Source organism: Perognathus longimembris, chromosome 7 (genome assembly GCF_023159225.1).
Source record: "Perognathus longimembris pacificus isolate PPM17 chromosome 7, ASM2315922v1, whole genome shotgun sequence".
In the NCBI taxonomy this organism is placed as follows: domain Eukaryota; kingdom Metazoa; phylum Chordata; class Mammalia; order Rodentia; family Heteromyidae; genus Perognathus; species Perognathus longimembris.
In genome coordinates, this window is record NC_063167.1 from 7,203,244 (window position 1) to 7,217,414 (window position 14,171).

General features: G+C 63.8%; 1 protein-coding gene across 3 annotated transcripts; it reads right to left on the bottom strand.

The window, feature by feature from the left end:
• Positions 1 to 7,975: 7,975 nt before the first annotated feature.
• Positions 7,976 to 14,075, bottom strand: Fbxo2 (F-box protein 2). Of its 3 annotated transcripts, none has more exons than XM_048349821.1 (6): positions 13,961 to 14,075; positions 9,932 to 10,306; positions 9,587 to 9,695; positions 9,382 to 9,477; positions 8,701 to 8,839; positions 7,976 to 8,368 (listed from the first exon to the last, which is right to left on the bottom strand). In XM_048349821.1, exons 1-6 carry the CDS (start codon positions 13,980 to 13,982, stop codon positions 8,234 to 8,236), a joined length of 876 nt encoding a protein of 291 aa, XP_048205778.1. In that variant the 5' UTR covers positions 13,983 to 14,075; the 3' UTR covers positions 7,976 to 8,233. The 3 variants fall into 3 exon arrangements, with proteins under 3 accessions (XP_048205778.1, XP_048205776.1, XP_048205777.1); XM_048349819.1 differs by having other exon boundaries at positions 9,566 to 9,695; XM_048349820.1 differs by lacking the exon at positions 13,961 to 14,075 and adding an exon at positions 11,439 to 11,457 and having other exon boundaries at positions 9,566 to 9,695.
• Positions 14,076 to 14,171: the final 96 nt, after the last annotated feature.

The window sequence follows — 14,171 nt, forward strand, 5'->3', positions numbered from 1 at the left end:
GAGGAGGAGGAGGAGGAGGGGTGGAGGGGGAGGGGGAGGGGGAGGGGGAAGAGGAGGGGAGGGGGAGGAGGAGGTGGAGGAGGAAGAGGATCAAAGCACATCGCTGTGCTGAGCCGCGGCCCTGGAGGATGGGGGGGGGGCTCTCAGCTTGGTTGTCTTGTGCTCTGGGGAGGCCTGGGGAGCCCTGGGAAGGCTTCCTGGAGGTGGGGTGTGTGTGTGTGTGAGTGTGTGTGTATGTGCGTGTGTAACCAGAAGAGTGATGGCTCCTTGGGGAAAGGCTCAGCCGGTGGAAAGATCTAGAGGCAGCGGCAGCGGGAAGAAGTAACTCTGGGTCGTGGGTGCCGGCGGGGCGGCTCCGCTTGCCCTCCGGGAGGTGGGGGGGGGGACCTGGGAGGCCTCCCTGCGGGCCTGGGGCAGGGGCGGAGCCCAACCCCGCCCCCTCCACCCCGCTCTGCCGGGGCCGGGCGGGCGGGGGCCGCGTCTCACTCCCGGGCTGCCCGGGGGCCCACTGGCTGCTGCGCCCCGCGAAGGCCGCCGGACCTGACGCCCGAATCCCAGGCGCTGGTGCGGGCTCAGCCCTCCGTCCGCTGCGGCTCAGCTCCTTAAGCCCTGCAGGGGACAGGGCGGGGGGGTGGGGGGGAGGGCACCGGGGACATCTCCTGGCAGCCCAGGAGCCCCGGGCACCGCCGCCCCCCCGCGCCCTCCCCCGGGCACCGGCGCTCACACGGGGCCGGGCGGGGTTTAGTGCCGCACGCTGCCGAGTTCAGCCAGGGCGAAAAGATGCTGGAGCCCAGCGAACAGGAGAGGAGGGCGATCCGCCCGGAACCAGCCGCCCGGGCTGCGGGCTGAAGGGGAGGTGGGGCCCAGGGAGCGAGGGGCGGACGCCCAACACAGCCCCCCGCCCCCCTCCCCGCGCCCAGGGCCCGCCCCGCCCGCCCGCGCCCCGCCCGGAGCCCCCCCCTCCCCGCCCGGCCCGCCCCGCCCCGCCCGCGCCCCGCCCGAGCCCCCCCCTCCCCGCCCGCCCGCGCCCCGCCCGGAGCCCCCCTCCCCGCCCGGCCCGCCGCCCCCCGGGCTGGGTGGGCGCTGTCCGCGGTGCTGCCCCGCGCCCTCTCCGCGGCCGGGCCTGGCGAGTCCTCATCCACCCCGGGCGCCTCAGTCCACGTGGGAAGTCACCCGACAGCCCCGGCACCCCAGCTCGGCGAAGCCCCAGCACGGCTGCCGGGCCCTCGCGGGCGGATCCGGGGGCCAGGCGCCCCGCTTCCCGCTGCATCGGGGCTGAGGGCCCGGCAGGGAAGGCTCCGCTTGGAAGACGCCTCGAGCAGCCCCGGACGGGGCGGGGCGCGGCCTGACGGCCCTCCAGCCCCCACCCACCCGGGCCACCGGTCACCTGGGTGGACAGAGAGCCCAGGGGCGGGGAGGCGGGGGGGGGGGGAGGCGGGGGGGGGAGGTGGGGAGGGGAGGTCGGGAGGGGAGGGGAGGCTGCGAGGGGCAGCAGGAGCAGCTGGTTGGGGAGGAGCGGCTGGGAGCTTAGGAGAAGCTGGGAGGTCACCCCCCCCCACCCCCGCCAGGGCTGCCAGCCAGGTCCGCTCTCGCCGCCCCAGCACACCCGCGGAAGGCCGTCGGTCCGTCCTCAGGCCTCTAGCAGCTCACGGGGCCCACGCGGGCCCACGCGGGCCGGGAGAGGACTAACGCGCACAAGGCTGCCTTCCCATCGCGTAAAATCAAGTTTACTGGGTCAGACTCCCGGGAGTGGAAGCGAGGGCTTTTTCCCTGTTGCTGTCTGTTGTCTTTGTCTTCCAGTCTTGCTTGGGGGGGTCGGGGGGGTCCACGGAAATGGAGGGACGCGCGGTGAACAGATGCAGCAGTGGAACTCACTAGACTTTGTTGAAAATCAACTGTACAACGTGGGGTGGGGGGGACTGGGAGGGAATCGGAGAGAGCGAAGGAAGGGGTGACACTGCCCAAAAAGAAATGAACTCTCGCCCGGCGCGGGTGGCTCCCATCTGTCATCCTAGCTACTCCGGAGGCCGAGACCTGAAGCTCACAGTTCAAAGCCAGCCTGGCAGAAAAGTCCAATCAACTCCAATGAGCCACCAGAAAACCAGCAGTGGCACTGTGGCTTGAGAAGCAGAGCGCTAGCCTTGAGCAAAACAAGCTCAGGGACAGGGCCCGGGCCCTGAGTTCAAGCCCCAGGACCTGCACAAAGAAAAAAAAAAAGAACTGTCACCTGTCTCCATCCCAGAGGATGGCGCACCAGAGCCCCCCCACCCCCCCCCCAACTGCCAGGCTCCACCAACGTCTCCCACACCTGGATGAAATCCAAGCCCCCGGGAGACCCCGCCGGCTCTGCAGTGTAGGATGCATCCGGCTACGCGCCTGCTTTTCGGGGAATAATTCATGTTTCCGGTATTGGAGAGGAGAGTAATTGATCTAGGGGGAGTGGGGGCTGGAGCTCCCCCCACTCTCCCTCCCCTGGGCGCACCGCCTGATTTCCAATGCAGCCGGGAGCCGGCTAGGTCAGCGTCACGGCGGAGAATGGCGGGGGCTCCGCCGGCGTAGATTGGATTATTCCGCTCGCTGGAGACGAAAAACAAGATTTAATTCCCCTAGAAACGCCGGCCGGGAAAATCATTCTCCCCGCCTGCTTTCCTTTTGCTGTTCCTCTTTGCCAGACATCTTTGTCTTGGGGCAGCCAGGAGGGCCTTGTAATCCCAGCCCCCTCCCCGGCCCACCAACCCGGCAGGGATTCCGCTCCGTACTGGGATTTGAACTCAGGACCTCAACTCTGCAACTTAAGCCACACACGCAACCCCCCTCCCCCCCACCACACACACACCAGCCCAGCCCTTGGTGCTTTCGGTTTTCTTTCCGAGCAAGATCATGCATTTTTGCCCCACCAAATCTCCATTCCCCTCCTGCCACCTCTGCCTCCCGTATTGCTGAGACTACAGATGCACCCTACCCCACCGAGCTCCTTTGTGGACATGGGGGCCTCTGTAGCTGTGCAGGTGTCCCACTGGGAGCCTTCTGCTCCCTGCTGCCCGATAGCTAGAATTACAGGCAGGAGCTACCTTGCCCAGCCTGACTGCGTTCCTTTCACACACTTGTCCACCACCGTCCTTATGAGCAGCCGCTGATGAAGAGTAACGTGTTAGCTCTCTGCCACAACACAGGGAGGGTGTTTCCACTGGACAGATGGAGAAACTGAGGCAGCCTGGCTGAGCTCCTGAACCCCATTCCCTCTGGGAGCCCCCTAGGGGGCAAGGACCCTCCCCCCACACCGCTGGCTTCCAGAGGGTCCCAAAGGGTCCTGCACACAGACGGTGCTCAATAAATGCTCGCCTGCTAAAGGCATTCACACATGACCGCGTGTCTAGCCGGGCCCCGCTCCCCTCCCTGCCAGCACCCCCACCCCCAATTCTGGGGTGACAGGCGTCGGCGGCCCCCCAGCTTTGTGGGGGAGCTCGCTGTGTGGCCTGTGTGGGGTCCCTGAGCCTCTGACGTGGGGTGCACGGCACCGGCGCGAGCTTGGCGCTCCCCACGCGCCAGGCTCCGGGAACTGGAGCCGGGGGACACTGAGGCACAGACCTCGGGGGGGGGTTCCGGGGAAACAAAGGCAGCTCTGGATAGGGGGTGTCAGCCCCTCAAAAGCCAAACCACCTTCTGAGAGTTACCAAGAGTGGAACACTGAGGTTTGGCCTCAGCAGGGTGGGGGGTGCCAGGGGGGGGCCCACCTGGTCTACAGGGGAGACCCTCCCACCCCACCCCCGCCCGTGAGCCTTCCTCCTGCCCACACTGGGCGACCAGGCGAGGCGCGGTTATCCCCCAAGTGCGCCCCCCCCCCCAGGCTGGCAGGGCCGGGACCCCAGGCGCACCAGCTTCTAGAAGCATCCAAACAGGCCACGGCCACTCCTGCAGACCAGGACAAGGGCCAAAGCCCGGAGAGACCCCGCTGCCAGTCCTGGAGGAGGAAAGCCGGAGGGAGGGGGGCTGGAGACCCCTGCACTCGGCCCCGGGGATCAGAGCTCACAGCTGAAAGACAGGGGGTGACAGCATCCCCCGTGTTCTCGGGTTGCACGCGTGTTACACGCCTGTGCAGGGATCCCCCCCCCCCCCCCCCCCGCCGAGCGCCTTCCAGCATGGTGTGCACGCTGGGTCCACACTTCCCGTTCCTCTCCTGGACTCCGGACTTTTTCCTCATCCAGGAAGTCCCTCCTTACAGCTGCCTGCAGTCTTTCCTGCTGCCTTGCCACCGACATCCCAGCCAGCCAGCCTCCCCCCCCCTCCCCCTCCCCCCTCCCCGCCCTCCCTGCCCCTCTCCACAGCTGACAGCGGCTGGCTCAGGGCGATAATCCCGCCGCCGATTAATTGGCTTTTGTGGGGGAATGAAAACCATCTCATCTTAATCTCCTGCATTATTCTCCTTGTTCTGCAGAGTCAACACGAGATTAGGTTTAATTTACAGGGGGAGGAAAAAAATAGAGAAGTCATTACTCACTAGGTGCGCGGTGTCGGAGCAGCCTGGGTGCGCGAGCTCACCGCGGGCCAGCCCCCCCCCTGCACCCCCCCAGCCCGTCACTGTCCATGCAGACCCAGCTCTGGAGATGCTCCCCACAGCCCCCGGGGGGGGGGGCGGGTGAAGAAGCACCAAAGCCCCGGCCCCGAGGACGGCGGCTCGGCCCCCAGCAGCGGGCAGAGGTGTGGACGTGGGTTCGAATCTCGCCTCTGAGAAGGGAGGCTCGGCGGGTTGGGGCGCCTTGGTGATACTGACACCTTGTGGTCATCCTGGGAACTGCTCCTCCCAGGCCGGCTTCCCATCGAAAAAGCCGAGTGGGAGCCCTGAGTTCTGATCCCGGGACTGGCACCCAATATACGGATGCAGCTTTGCAGGGAGGGCAAATCGATCCAAAGGGCACGGAGGGGCTGCCCCCCCCTACAAAACCGGTAAACAGAGGCATCCGCCTAAAAGAACCCCATGTATTTGCTTTTAGATCCCCAGCCCCCTGACCAGAATGGCCTGGAAGCTCCTAGCGTCCCCTCCTGCTGCGGCCCTGGGGTCACTGTGACCTTCATCTGCAGCTCTCCGTCCATCTGTCCTCCCTCACCTTGGAGCCCCCTTGCTTCCCCTACTCCATCTGCCCCAGGCACCATCTTTGTTCCTGTTTCCTCCGCGAGCTGCCTCTTTGTTGTATGACCCACCGGACAGGTGACCTAACTGTGAGCTCTGAAACTTCCGCGGGGCCACCGCTGCCCCCTAGGGTGGGGAGGAGGGACCACGGGACGGACGGAATGAGCCTGGGCACTTGGCGCAGGAGCCTCCCGCTAGCTCTCAGCTCCTGCAACGATTGTTTGCTTCCTGAGATGCTGACACCACAGAGGGCAGAGCACACAGTGGGTCCTCCAGCTTTGTGGGTTGCCTGCTTCCATCTCCAAGCTCATGGCTTCAGCCATGGATCTGTAAATCAGTCATGCCTACCCCCAGGGCCTTTGCTTCTGAAGACCTCCCCCAGAAATCTCCTTCCTCATCTGCTTCCTCTTCACCATCTGACTCAAGTGTCAGCTCCTCAGAGAGTTCTTTCCCCTGCACCCTGATCAGGAAGTAGATCGCTCCCACTCATGTCTCCTATTTTGTTTATTTTACTCTACTATAGAGGTTCCTGAGGAAGTAGAATCTTAATTTTACTTTTTTACCAGCCCAAGACTTGAACTCAGGGCTTGGGCACTGTCCCTGAGATTGTGGCTCTCTACTACTTCGAGCCACAGCTCTACTTCTGACTTTCTGGTGGTTAATCTAAGAGTCTCATAGACTTTCCTGCCTGGGCTGGCTTTGAACCACAATCCTCAGATCTCAGCCTCCTGAGGTGTTAGGAATACAGGCATGAGCCACCAGCACCTGGCTGAGAATCTTACTCATAGGAATGAGCACCTAGCTTTGTGGTCTGAGGCAAGTTGTTTTACCTCTCTGGGCTTTGGTTTTCTTCATCTGTAAAAACCAGGAGACATAACTGTGTCTGTTTCATAAGGTTATTGTGATACATGTGTGTGCATACATATAATATTTATAATCTTAGAGTGGTGCTGGTTGGTAGATTGAGAGCTATATCTTGCTGGTAATTATCCTGATGTTTTTTTAAGTTTGATTGCTTCTTCACATTTACATTTCTCCTTCTAGGTTGTATTTTCTGCAGTGTGCGCTCGATTCTAACGATGACTTAGGAGGAGGCCCAGGGGACACCAGGCCCCATCTGCCCCCTGCTGGACAGCACTGGGGGTTCTGCCTTAAAGGAAGCTGCCCTCTGCCTTCCGGTAAAGCCGGGGGTGGAGGGCACCGCACCGGCAAGGGTTGGGGCACACATGGAGCCGATGCCCCTGGATTGGGACCTGTGCCTCCCTGGGGACTGTGTGTCCCTGGCCACCAGTGTCTCTCTCCTCCCGGGACGCCTCCTATGTGCAGAGTGGGAGTGATGGTGAGGCCCTCCCCCCTCCCCATCTCTGATTGACAGGAGAGGCGTGGCCCTGGCAGGTCCCTCCCCCAGCAGGGCCAGGGCCTGGCTGGCTCTGGGGCAGCTGCTGTCTCCGGGAACTGAATGCCACTAGCATGTGCACTGTCCCTCCAGTGAAAGATGCTCCAGAGCAGCAGGGTGAGGGCACCCCACTCTCCAAGAGCCCCCAGAGAGAGGCCACAGCAGCCTCCTGGCAGGACGCCGAGCTTCGGGTGGCTGGCTGGGGGCCCGGGCAGCTGAACCCCTCGCCACCCCGGCTCTGCCTGCCTGGCCCTCCCGGCCCCCACCCCTCTCCAGGGCCACACACCAGCTCCTGTAGCCCATCTCCAGCTGGAGCCCTGGCAGCCTCCCCCCACGGGGACCTCAAATTCAGAAAGCCCCCACTTGCAGCACCTCCACACTGCTGTCCAGACATCCAGGTCTGGGACAGGCCTACTCCAGCCTCCTGGCTTCACCCCCGTGCCGTGTGTCCCGCCTCCTCCACGGCCCAGTGGTTCCGTCCACACTGGAGGACCCCCATGTCCACTCCCAGACCCCCGAAAACGCCACCTTGCAGACATCAGCAGGTCACCCTGATCACTGTCTCATGACCGGCCCAGGCTGAACCCCAGACTTGGCACCCTGGAGAAGGCTCTGCAGGGGCCCAGGGCAGGGGCTTGGCCTTCCTGGCTTTGGTCTGTGAGTTCCTGAGGTCAACGCTCGTCTTTTGTCAGGCTGAAATGCCCACAGCAGGCCTGTGCCCCACTAGACCAGGCCCCCAGGACACTGCCCCGGGGGGCACAGCCTCCGTGAGGCCCTGCTGCTCACCCTCCCGGGACCTTCACTCCTGGGGCCTTCACTCCAGGGCCTCACGTGAGTGGGGCTCAGATCCTGGTGAAGGAATGAACGAGGGGCCAGCACCTGGGGGCAGGGTGATGAGGTTGGCCTCATTTCAGTAGACTTCCAAAGTGGTCTGGGGACACCCCTCCTGACACTGGGCATTTGGGGGTGCCAGGAAGCAAGTGGCTGGGCACACAGGGACCCCAAGGGCCAAGGTTGTACATCTGGCCAGGGCTTGGAAAAGACCCAAGACGCCCAAGGCGAATGCTTCGTGGTGGATCCAGTACCCAGCCCGGGGGAGCAGAGGCAGCGGAGGGGGTGGGGGTGCAGCCTCCACCCCCTCCCGGGCCACCCACCCCGGAGCCCCCAGCAGCCCTCCCCAGCCGGGGTCGGGGCAGCTCGGTGCCGGGCAGGCGCCGGGCCCAGCTCCCCCCTCCTTGGCCGCACAATCCCAGCCTTTGTCCGCGGCCTGCCCAGGCCCAGCTGGCCCCAGACCAGCCCCAGGGCCCTTGGAAACGGGATCCGCTGGAACCCCACCAAGTACTTTTCCAGCCGGGCCAGGGGCCCTCGGGAGATGGGATGGAAAGGGGAGGCGTCCGTCACCCGTCGATCGTTCGCTCATTCGTTCATTCATTCATTCCTTCATTCCTTGGAGAAATAGCGTTTATTGCGCGCCCACCCGCAGGCAGGCGCGGGCTAGCGCGGGGTTCAGCGGCAGGCCCCCGCCCCGCGGGGCTCACACTCTAGAGGCTCGGTCTTCACCCATCAAAGCCCGCTCTCCCCGCGGGGCCGGGCTGGGCGGGGCGGGAGGGGCGGTGCCAGGCGCGGGCACGGGCGAGGATGCACTACCGACTAAGGGGCCGATCTTCCCAGCCTCGGCCCTCCAGGGCGGCCGGGGGAGCGGGGCTCACTCAGGGCTCCACCCACACGCTGCTGTTGGTCACCCGGGCCCCGAACCAGCCCTTCCAGTACACGGAGTCCTGCCCGCCGTGCTCGAAGCGGACGAAGCGGACGCCGGGCCCGTAGTCGGTGAAGGTGTGGGAGATCTGGGGGCACGGGGAGAGGGCGAGTCAACTTCCCGGTCCCGAGGCCACGCCCCCGCGTGCAGGCCACGCCCCCTCCGCCCAAGGCTCGCCACGCCCCCACCGCATGCCCCGCCTCCGGCGAGGTCACGCTCACACCCCCGAAGGCCACGCCCCCGCCGCCCAGGCTCGCCACACCCCCACCGCATGCCCCGCCTCCGGCGAGGTCACGCTCACACCCCCGAAGGCCACGCCCCTCCCGGCGCGCCGCTCGGGTCGCTCGCTGCCCTTGTGGGCGTGGTTCCCACGCGCCACGCCCCCCCGCCCAGGCTCCTCCCCCTGCCCTACCGCCTCACCTCCATCCAGCCGCCGTCCTCGCTGTCCTGGGGCACGGCCACCTGCCCGCTGCTGAACTCGGCCAGCACGTCCTCGTGCTCCGACAGCAGCCTCACCGTGAGCTCGTACAGGCAGCCGGCGTCCGTGCGGCCCGAGTACCTGCGGAGAGGGGCGTGGGGAGGGCGGAGGAGGGGAGGGACGAAGCGGCACCTGCTGAGCACCGCGGGGACTCGCCCTCCATCCAAGCTCCTTTCCGCTCAGCGCTCAGCATCCCTGCCCGGTCCAACCAGTGACCCCGCTTTACAGACGGAGGTCGGCGATGGCCTTACAGCCAAGGCAGAGGACCACGTTTTGCTGAAAAGTGAGCTAATCAATCTCTCTCTCACACACACACAAATACCTATGCGCTAACATTCCACACGCCAGGGGCTCACGCCTGTCATCCCAGCTACTGAGGAGGCTGAGATCTGAGGATTGCAATTCGAAGCCAGCCCAGGCAGGAAAACTCCATGAGCGTCTTATCTCCAATGAACCACCAGAAACCCAGAAATGTGGCTGTGGTTCAAGCGACAGCGCACCAGGCTTGAGTTGAGCAAAAATAAAACAGCGAAGGGACAGTGCCCAAGCCCTGAGTTCAAGCCCCAGTACTGGCACATGCCTCCCCTCCCCCACCGCCTGGCCCCGCCCCCCGGGGCTCTCACCAGTCCTTCACCACGATGGCCGGCTGGGTGGTGTCCAGCAGCTCCTCCCAGTAGCCCTCAGCCTGCAGGTCAATGACCTGCGCTTTGCGACACCACCTGCGGGGGGGCCTGGGGTCAGAGTGTGGGGGCGGGGGTCCCGTCCCCCCTCCCCTTCCCCCACGCCCCTTCTCCCTCCCCCCCTTACTCGAAGGAGGAGGCGAAGTACTTCTTGACGCTGTCGTCGTGGATGAATTCCACGCCGCTGTCCCCAGGCATCTCCTCCACCCTCCAGCCGTCCCCGCCGTTCTCCACGTCGCTCCAGCCTTCCAGGTCCTCTGCGGGGACGGGACAGGCCCACCCTGGTCACCCGGTCCCTCCGGGGTCCTTGCCACGAATGGCGCGCGTGTGTGTGCGCCCGATGGACACCTGGATGGTGGGGGAGGGCCCTCTACAGTCTCCCTCCCGGGCGACCGTCTCTAGTGCCAGCTCACTGGGTGGCAGGCCCCGGCACAGGTGCCCCGGGGGCGGCTCGGTGCTGGGCCCCCGGCCCCGGCCTGCCCGCGGGCCTCACCTTCCCCGCAGGGGTTGCGCAGCAGGTTGCGGCGCCGCTTGCTCAGGAAGTAGAAGTGCTGCCAGTGGTCGCCGTCCTCGGCGTCGCCCTCGGGCACCAGCCCCTCCTGCTGGCACTTGAGCAGCCACAGCGGGGCGCCGTCCACCAGCTCCTTCCAGCGCAGGCACACCAGGCGGCAGGCCTGCACCAGCTGGGCGGCCGGCAGCTCGGCCAGCACGCGCAGCAGCAGCGGCTCGGGCAGCTCGGCCAGGTACGCGGCCGCCTCCCCCTCCTCCTCCCCCGGCTGCTCCTCCTCGGCGCTCCCCTCGGCGCACGCCGCCGCCTCCTCCTCGGGCTGCTCTTCCAGGCTCGCCTCCTCCGGCTGGCCCACGCTCTCTGTGGAAAGAGGGGCGTGCGGAGGCTTGGACTCCCCTAGCCTGGCCCCACTCCCAACCCCAGATCCGTCCTCACCCCAAACCTGGGACAACCACAGCTGAGCCAGGGATTCTGCAACTGGAGGCTGGTGCCCAGGGAGCAGACCCCAGATGAGACCCCTTCATCTGAAGAAATGAGTCCACTGCCCTTCCCCCTGCACATCTGGTAAGCCCCAGACCCTGGCAGAGGAAACTGAGGCCCAGTGGCTCTCCTCAGGCCGTAGCACAGAAGGGACGCTGGCATCACCGGTGGCAGATGGCTCTAGCACTGTTATTATGGGGAAGGGGCATTCCTGGAACTTGAACTCGGGCCTGAGCACTGTCCCTGAGCTTTTGTGCTCAAACCCAGAACTCTACAACTTGAGCAACAGCGCCACTTCTGGCTTCTTTAGGTGACTAATTGAAGACAGGAGTCTCACTACAGCAGGGCACTGGTAGCTCACACCTCTAATCCAAGTTCCTCAAGAGGTTGAGATCTGAGGATCACAGTTCAAAGCCAGCCCAGGCAGGAAAGTTCATGAAACTTTTATCTCCAATTAACTACCAAAAAAGCTGAAAGTGGGGGCTGGGGATATGGCCTAGTGGCAAGAGTGCTTGCCTTGTATACATGAAGTCCTGGGTTCAATTCTTCAGCACCACATATACAGAAAATGGCCAGAAGGGGCGCTGTGGCTCAAGTGGCAGAGTGCTAGCCTTGAGCAAAAAGAAGCTAGGGACAGTGCTCAGGCCCTGAGTCCAAGGCCCAGGACTGGCAGAAAAAAAAAAAAAAGCTGAAAGTGGAGCTGTGGCTCAAGTGGTGGAGCACTAGCTTTGAGCACAAAAGCTCAGGGACAGCAGGAGCTAGGATTACAGACAGGAGCCCCTGGTACCCGGTTCTAGCACTATTCTAATACTTCAATCCTCCAAGGCCCTTGCTCCGCTCCCCTCCTCCGGAAGACTTCCCAGCCCCCCTGCCCCAGGCACAGGCTCTCAAGTCCGTGTTCAAAGATGGATAAAGGGCTTCCTTGGCTGCAGTCCTCTGGTAAATGCCTTGGTCTCTGAAGGGCCGCCCGATCTAGAGAAGGTCAGAACCACTCCTTCCCCAGGGTGCTTACTGTGTGGCGCCATTCCGAGCACTTCAACTTCCCCTTACATCCTCACAGCTCATCACCTCCCAGGGAGCCCCTGTGTTCATCGACGAAGACTCAGGCATGGTACCCCTGTGTTCATCGATGAGGACTCAGGCATGGTACCCCTGTGTTCATCAATGAGGACTCAGGCATAGGCAGGTGAAAGGACTGGGGAATCACAAAACTCTAGATGGAGTCTACGTGGGAACCCAGAGAGTTTGGCTCCAAGGCCGACTTTGTCGCAGTGTCGACGAAAGAATTCACTGAGGCGGGACGCGGGTGGCTCATGCCTGTGATCCTTGCGAGGCAAGAGGCTGAAATACAGAGCATCACCGTGTGAGGCCATCCTGGGCAGAAAAACCCTGCTAGACTCCATTTCCAAAATAATCAGCACACAGCGACGCTGGAGGTGTGGCTCAGGTAGTAAAGCACCAGCAGAGCAAGCAAACGGAGCACGTGGAAGGCCCCACGTTCAAACCCCGATACTACTAAAAGAAAAGCCATTGAATGAACAGGTATGGCTGTGGTTTTGGTTTTGGGGATGGAAGTGTTCTAAGGCGGTGAGATGGGGAGTGATTTGTTGAAGGGTTGACCTGCCAGCATTGGAAAAGGAGACAAGAGGACTCGAGAGCTGAGGAGAAATGAGGACAAGAACAGAAGCCCCAACTGTCCCCGGCTGGCCACTGCGTGACTAAGGAGCTGGGAGGTGGCCATCTACCAAACAGAAAGATGGACAGGTGTTGGGAAAGAATACTTTTCTCCTTCTCCCATACCTGACACCCAGTTTCCTCATCTATGAAAGGGGAGGGGGGTGACCAGGGGCTGGGAATGTGGCTTAGTGGTAGAGTGCTTGCCTAACATGTATGAAACCCTGGGTTCGATTCCTCAACACCACATAAACAGAAAAAGCCAGAAGTGGTGCTGTGGCTCAAGTGGTAGAGCGCTAGCCTTGAGCAACAAAAGAAGCCAGGGACAGTGCTCAGGCCCTGAGTTCAAGCCCAAGGACTGTCAAAAAAAAAGGGGGGGGGTGCTGATCATTGTGCCAGGGTGCAATGATGATGCTGTGGTTCAAGTTCCCAGAGGAAAAGGCAAGACCATTCTGATCCCAAGGCCTGGGCAGATGTCCGGGCCGGCTGGACATGCTCTTGGATCCCAGCCTGCCTCATCTGGGCCATCTAAGCCTTGAGTAAACAGATACCAAGTTACCAGTATCTCAGAAGGAGGGAGAGCCCCAGGGGAGGACACAGGACCACTCTGGGTGGCTTGGGAGGCTTCCCCTTGCTCTCAGACGACCCAGGAGGAGGAACTCCAGAGGGCCCTGGAAAGCCAAGGGGACGGTGGAAGCAGGCCTGGCAGTGAGGGAGGGGGCCAGGGCAGACCCTGGGCTGGGCGGAAAATGCTGCGCACAGCCCTCTGGGGACCTAGGTCCAGTGTCCTCTCTTTCCAACGCCACTCCTGCCCTGCCCTGGCCCCATTGGACACCTGATGCTCCCCGAAAGGTGTACCTCACTCGATCAGTCCCCTCTCCTGGCCCCCAGGCCTGGCACTGAGGCCCCAGATCCAATTACGGCCCCCCAGCCCCCACTCTCACGCAGACAGTCCCCACATTGTTGCTGTGGGAAAGTTATCTGGCTCTGAAAGCCGGCTCTGGGCTGATTCACTTACCTGGGTCGGGCCTGACCAGGGAGTCCAGGGAATAGCTAGGCCTTGGGAAAAGTCATAAGCCCACGCTGGCACCCCAGTTGCAGGGGGGGGGCAAGCTGGGGGGGTGGGGGGTGATGGAGGAGCTGGGGTTTCAGGGCTGGAGAAAGGGTTGGCTACCTGAGCATGCATCTCCGGGGAAAGAAGGGGTGTGGGTGATGGAGACGATGCTCTTGTCCTTACCCTGACTCAGCAGGCCTGGCGGGCCACTGGAGAGGTGGAGGGGGTCTTTGGTGCCAGGAAAGATGACTGGGCAGTCCCGGGGAGCCCAAGACATTGGCCAAGACCAGCCCCAAATCTTTCTCACCACTAGCCCGCTTCCTGCAGGGCACCCTGCCACCCAGCCTGAGAGCAGCCCCTCCAGAGGAGGAAAGCCCGAAGAGGGAGGCTGGGAGGGGTGGATTCGAGGCCAGGAGTGAATCCAAAAGCCTACGGGAATTCAAGCTGCTCAGGGGCTGGGGCTGGCAAACCGCAGAAGTTGCTGGAAGACAAGGCTAGCAGGCACCGCCATCCCTGACGCCTCTGGGGCCCCCCAGCCCGCACCTTAGGGAAGCGGAGAGGCCGGCCTGGGTGAGGCCTCCGATGTCATTTCTAGGACCCTGGAGTCCCCTCTCCGGCCTGTCGCCTCTCACAGCCCCCCCGCCTGCCCACCACGGCCCAGGGAAGCCCGCGCTGCGGGGCTGCGTGCGGGGCTCCGCGCGAGTGGAAGTTTGCGCGCCGGATCTCGGAGCCCCACGGGCTCCGTGCTCGCCCGCCGGCCCCGTCTCCCCTCCGGGCTGGAGCGACTGGATCCAGGCGGCAGCTACCTGGGTCCCCGTCTCCGTCCATCGCTGCGGAGCGCGGTCGCTGGAGGAGGAGGAGGAGCCGAGCGCTGCGGGCCGCGAGTCCCGGCCGGCTGGCGACGAGTCCCCGGCGCTGCCCGCGTCTGGCCGGGTCCCGGCGGCCGCGCCTCTTAAAGGCCCCGCGCCCGCCCCGCCCCGCCCTTGGCCCCGCGCCCCGCCAACCCCGCACCCCCCC

Excerpts from the sequence above, each read along its gene's own strand:
- Fbxo2 (XM_048349819.1), bottom strand. The coding sequence starts at position 13,982 with ATGGACGGAGACGGGGACCCAG. Across the intron at positions 8,840-9,381 it reads GCCATCGTGGTGAAGGACTG|GTACTCGGGCCGCACGGACG; the intron begins GTGAGAGCCCCG and ends CCCTCTCCGCAG. Across the intron at positions 8,369-8,700 it reads AGGACGGCGGCTGGATGGAG|ATCTCCCACACCTTCACCGA; the intron begins GTGAGGCGGTAG and ends CCGTGCCCCCAG.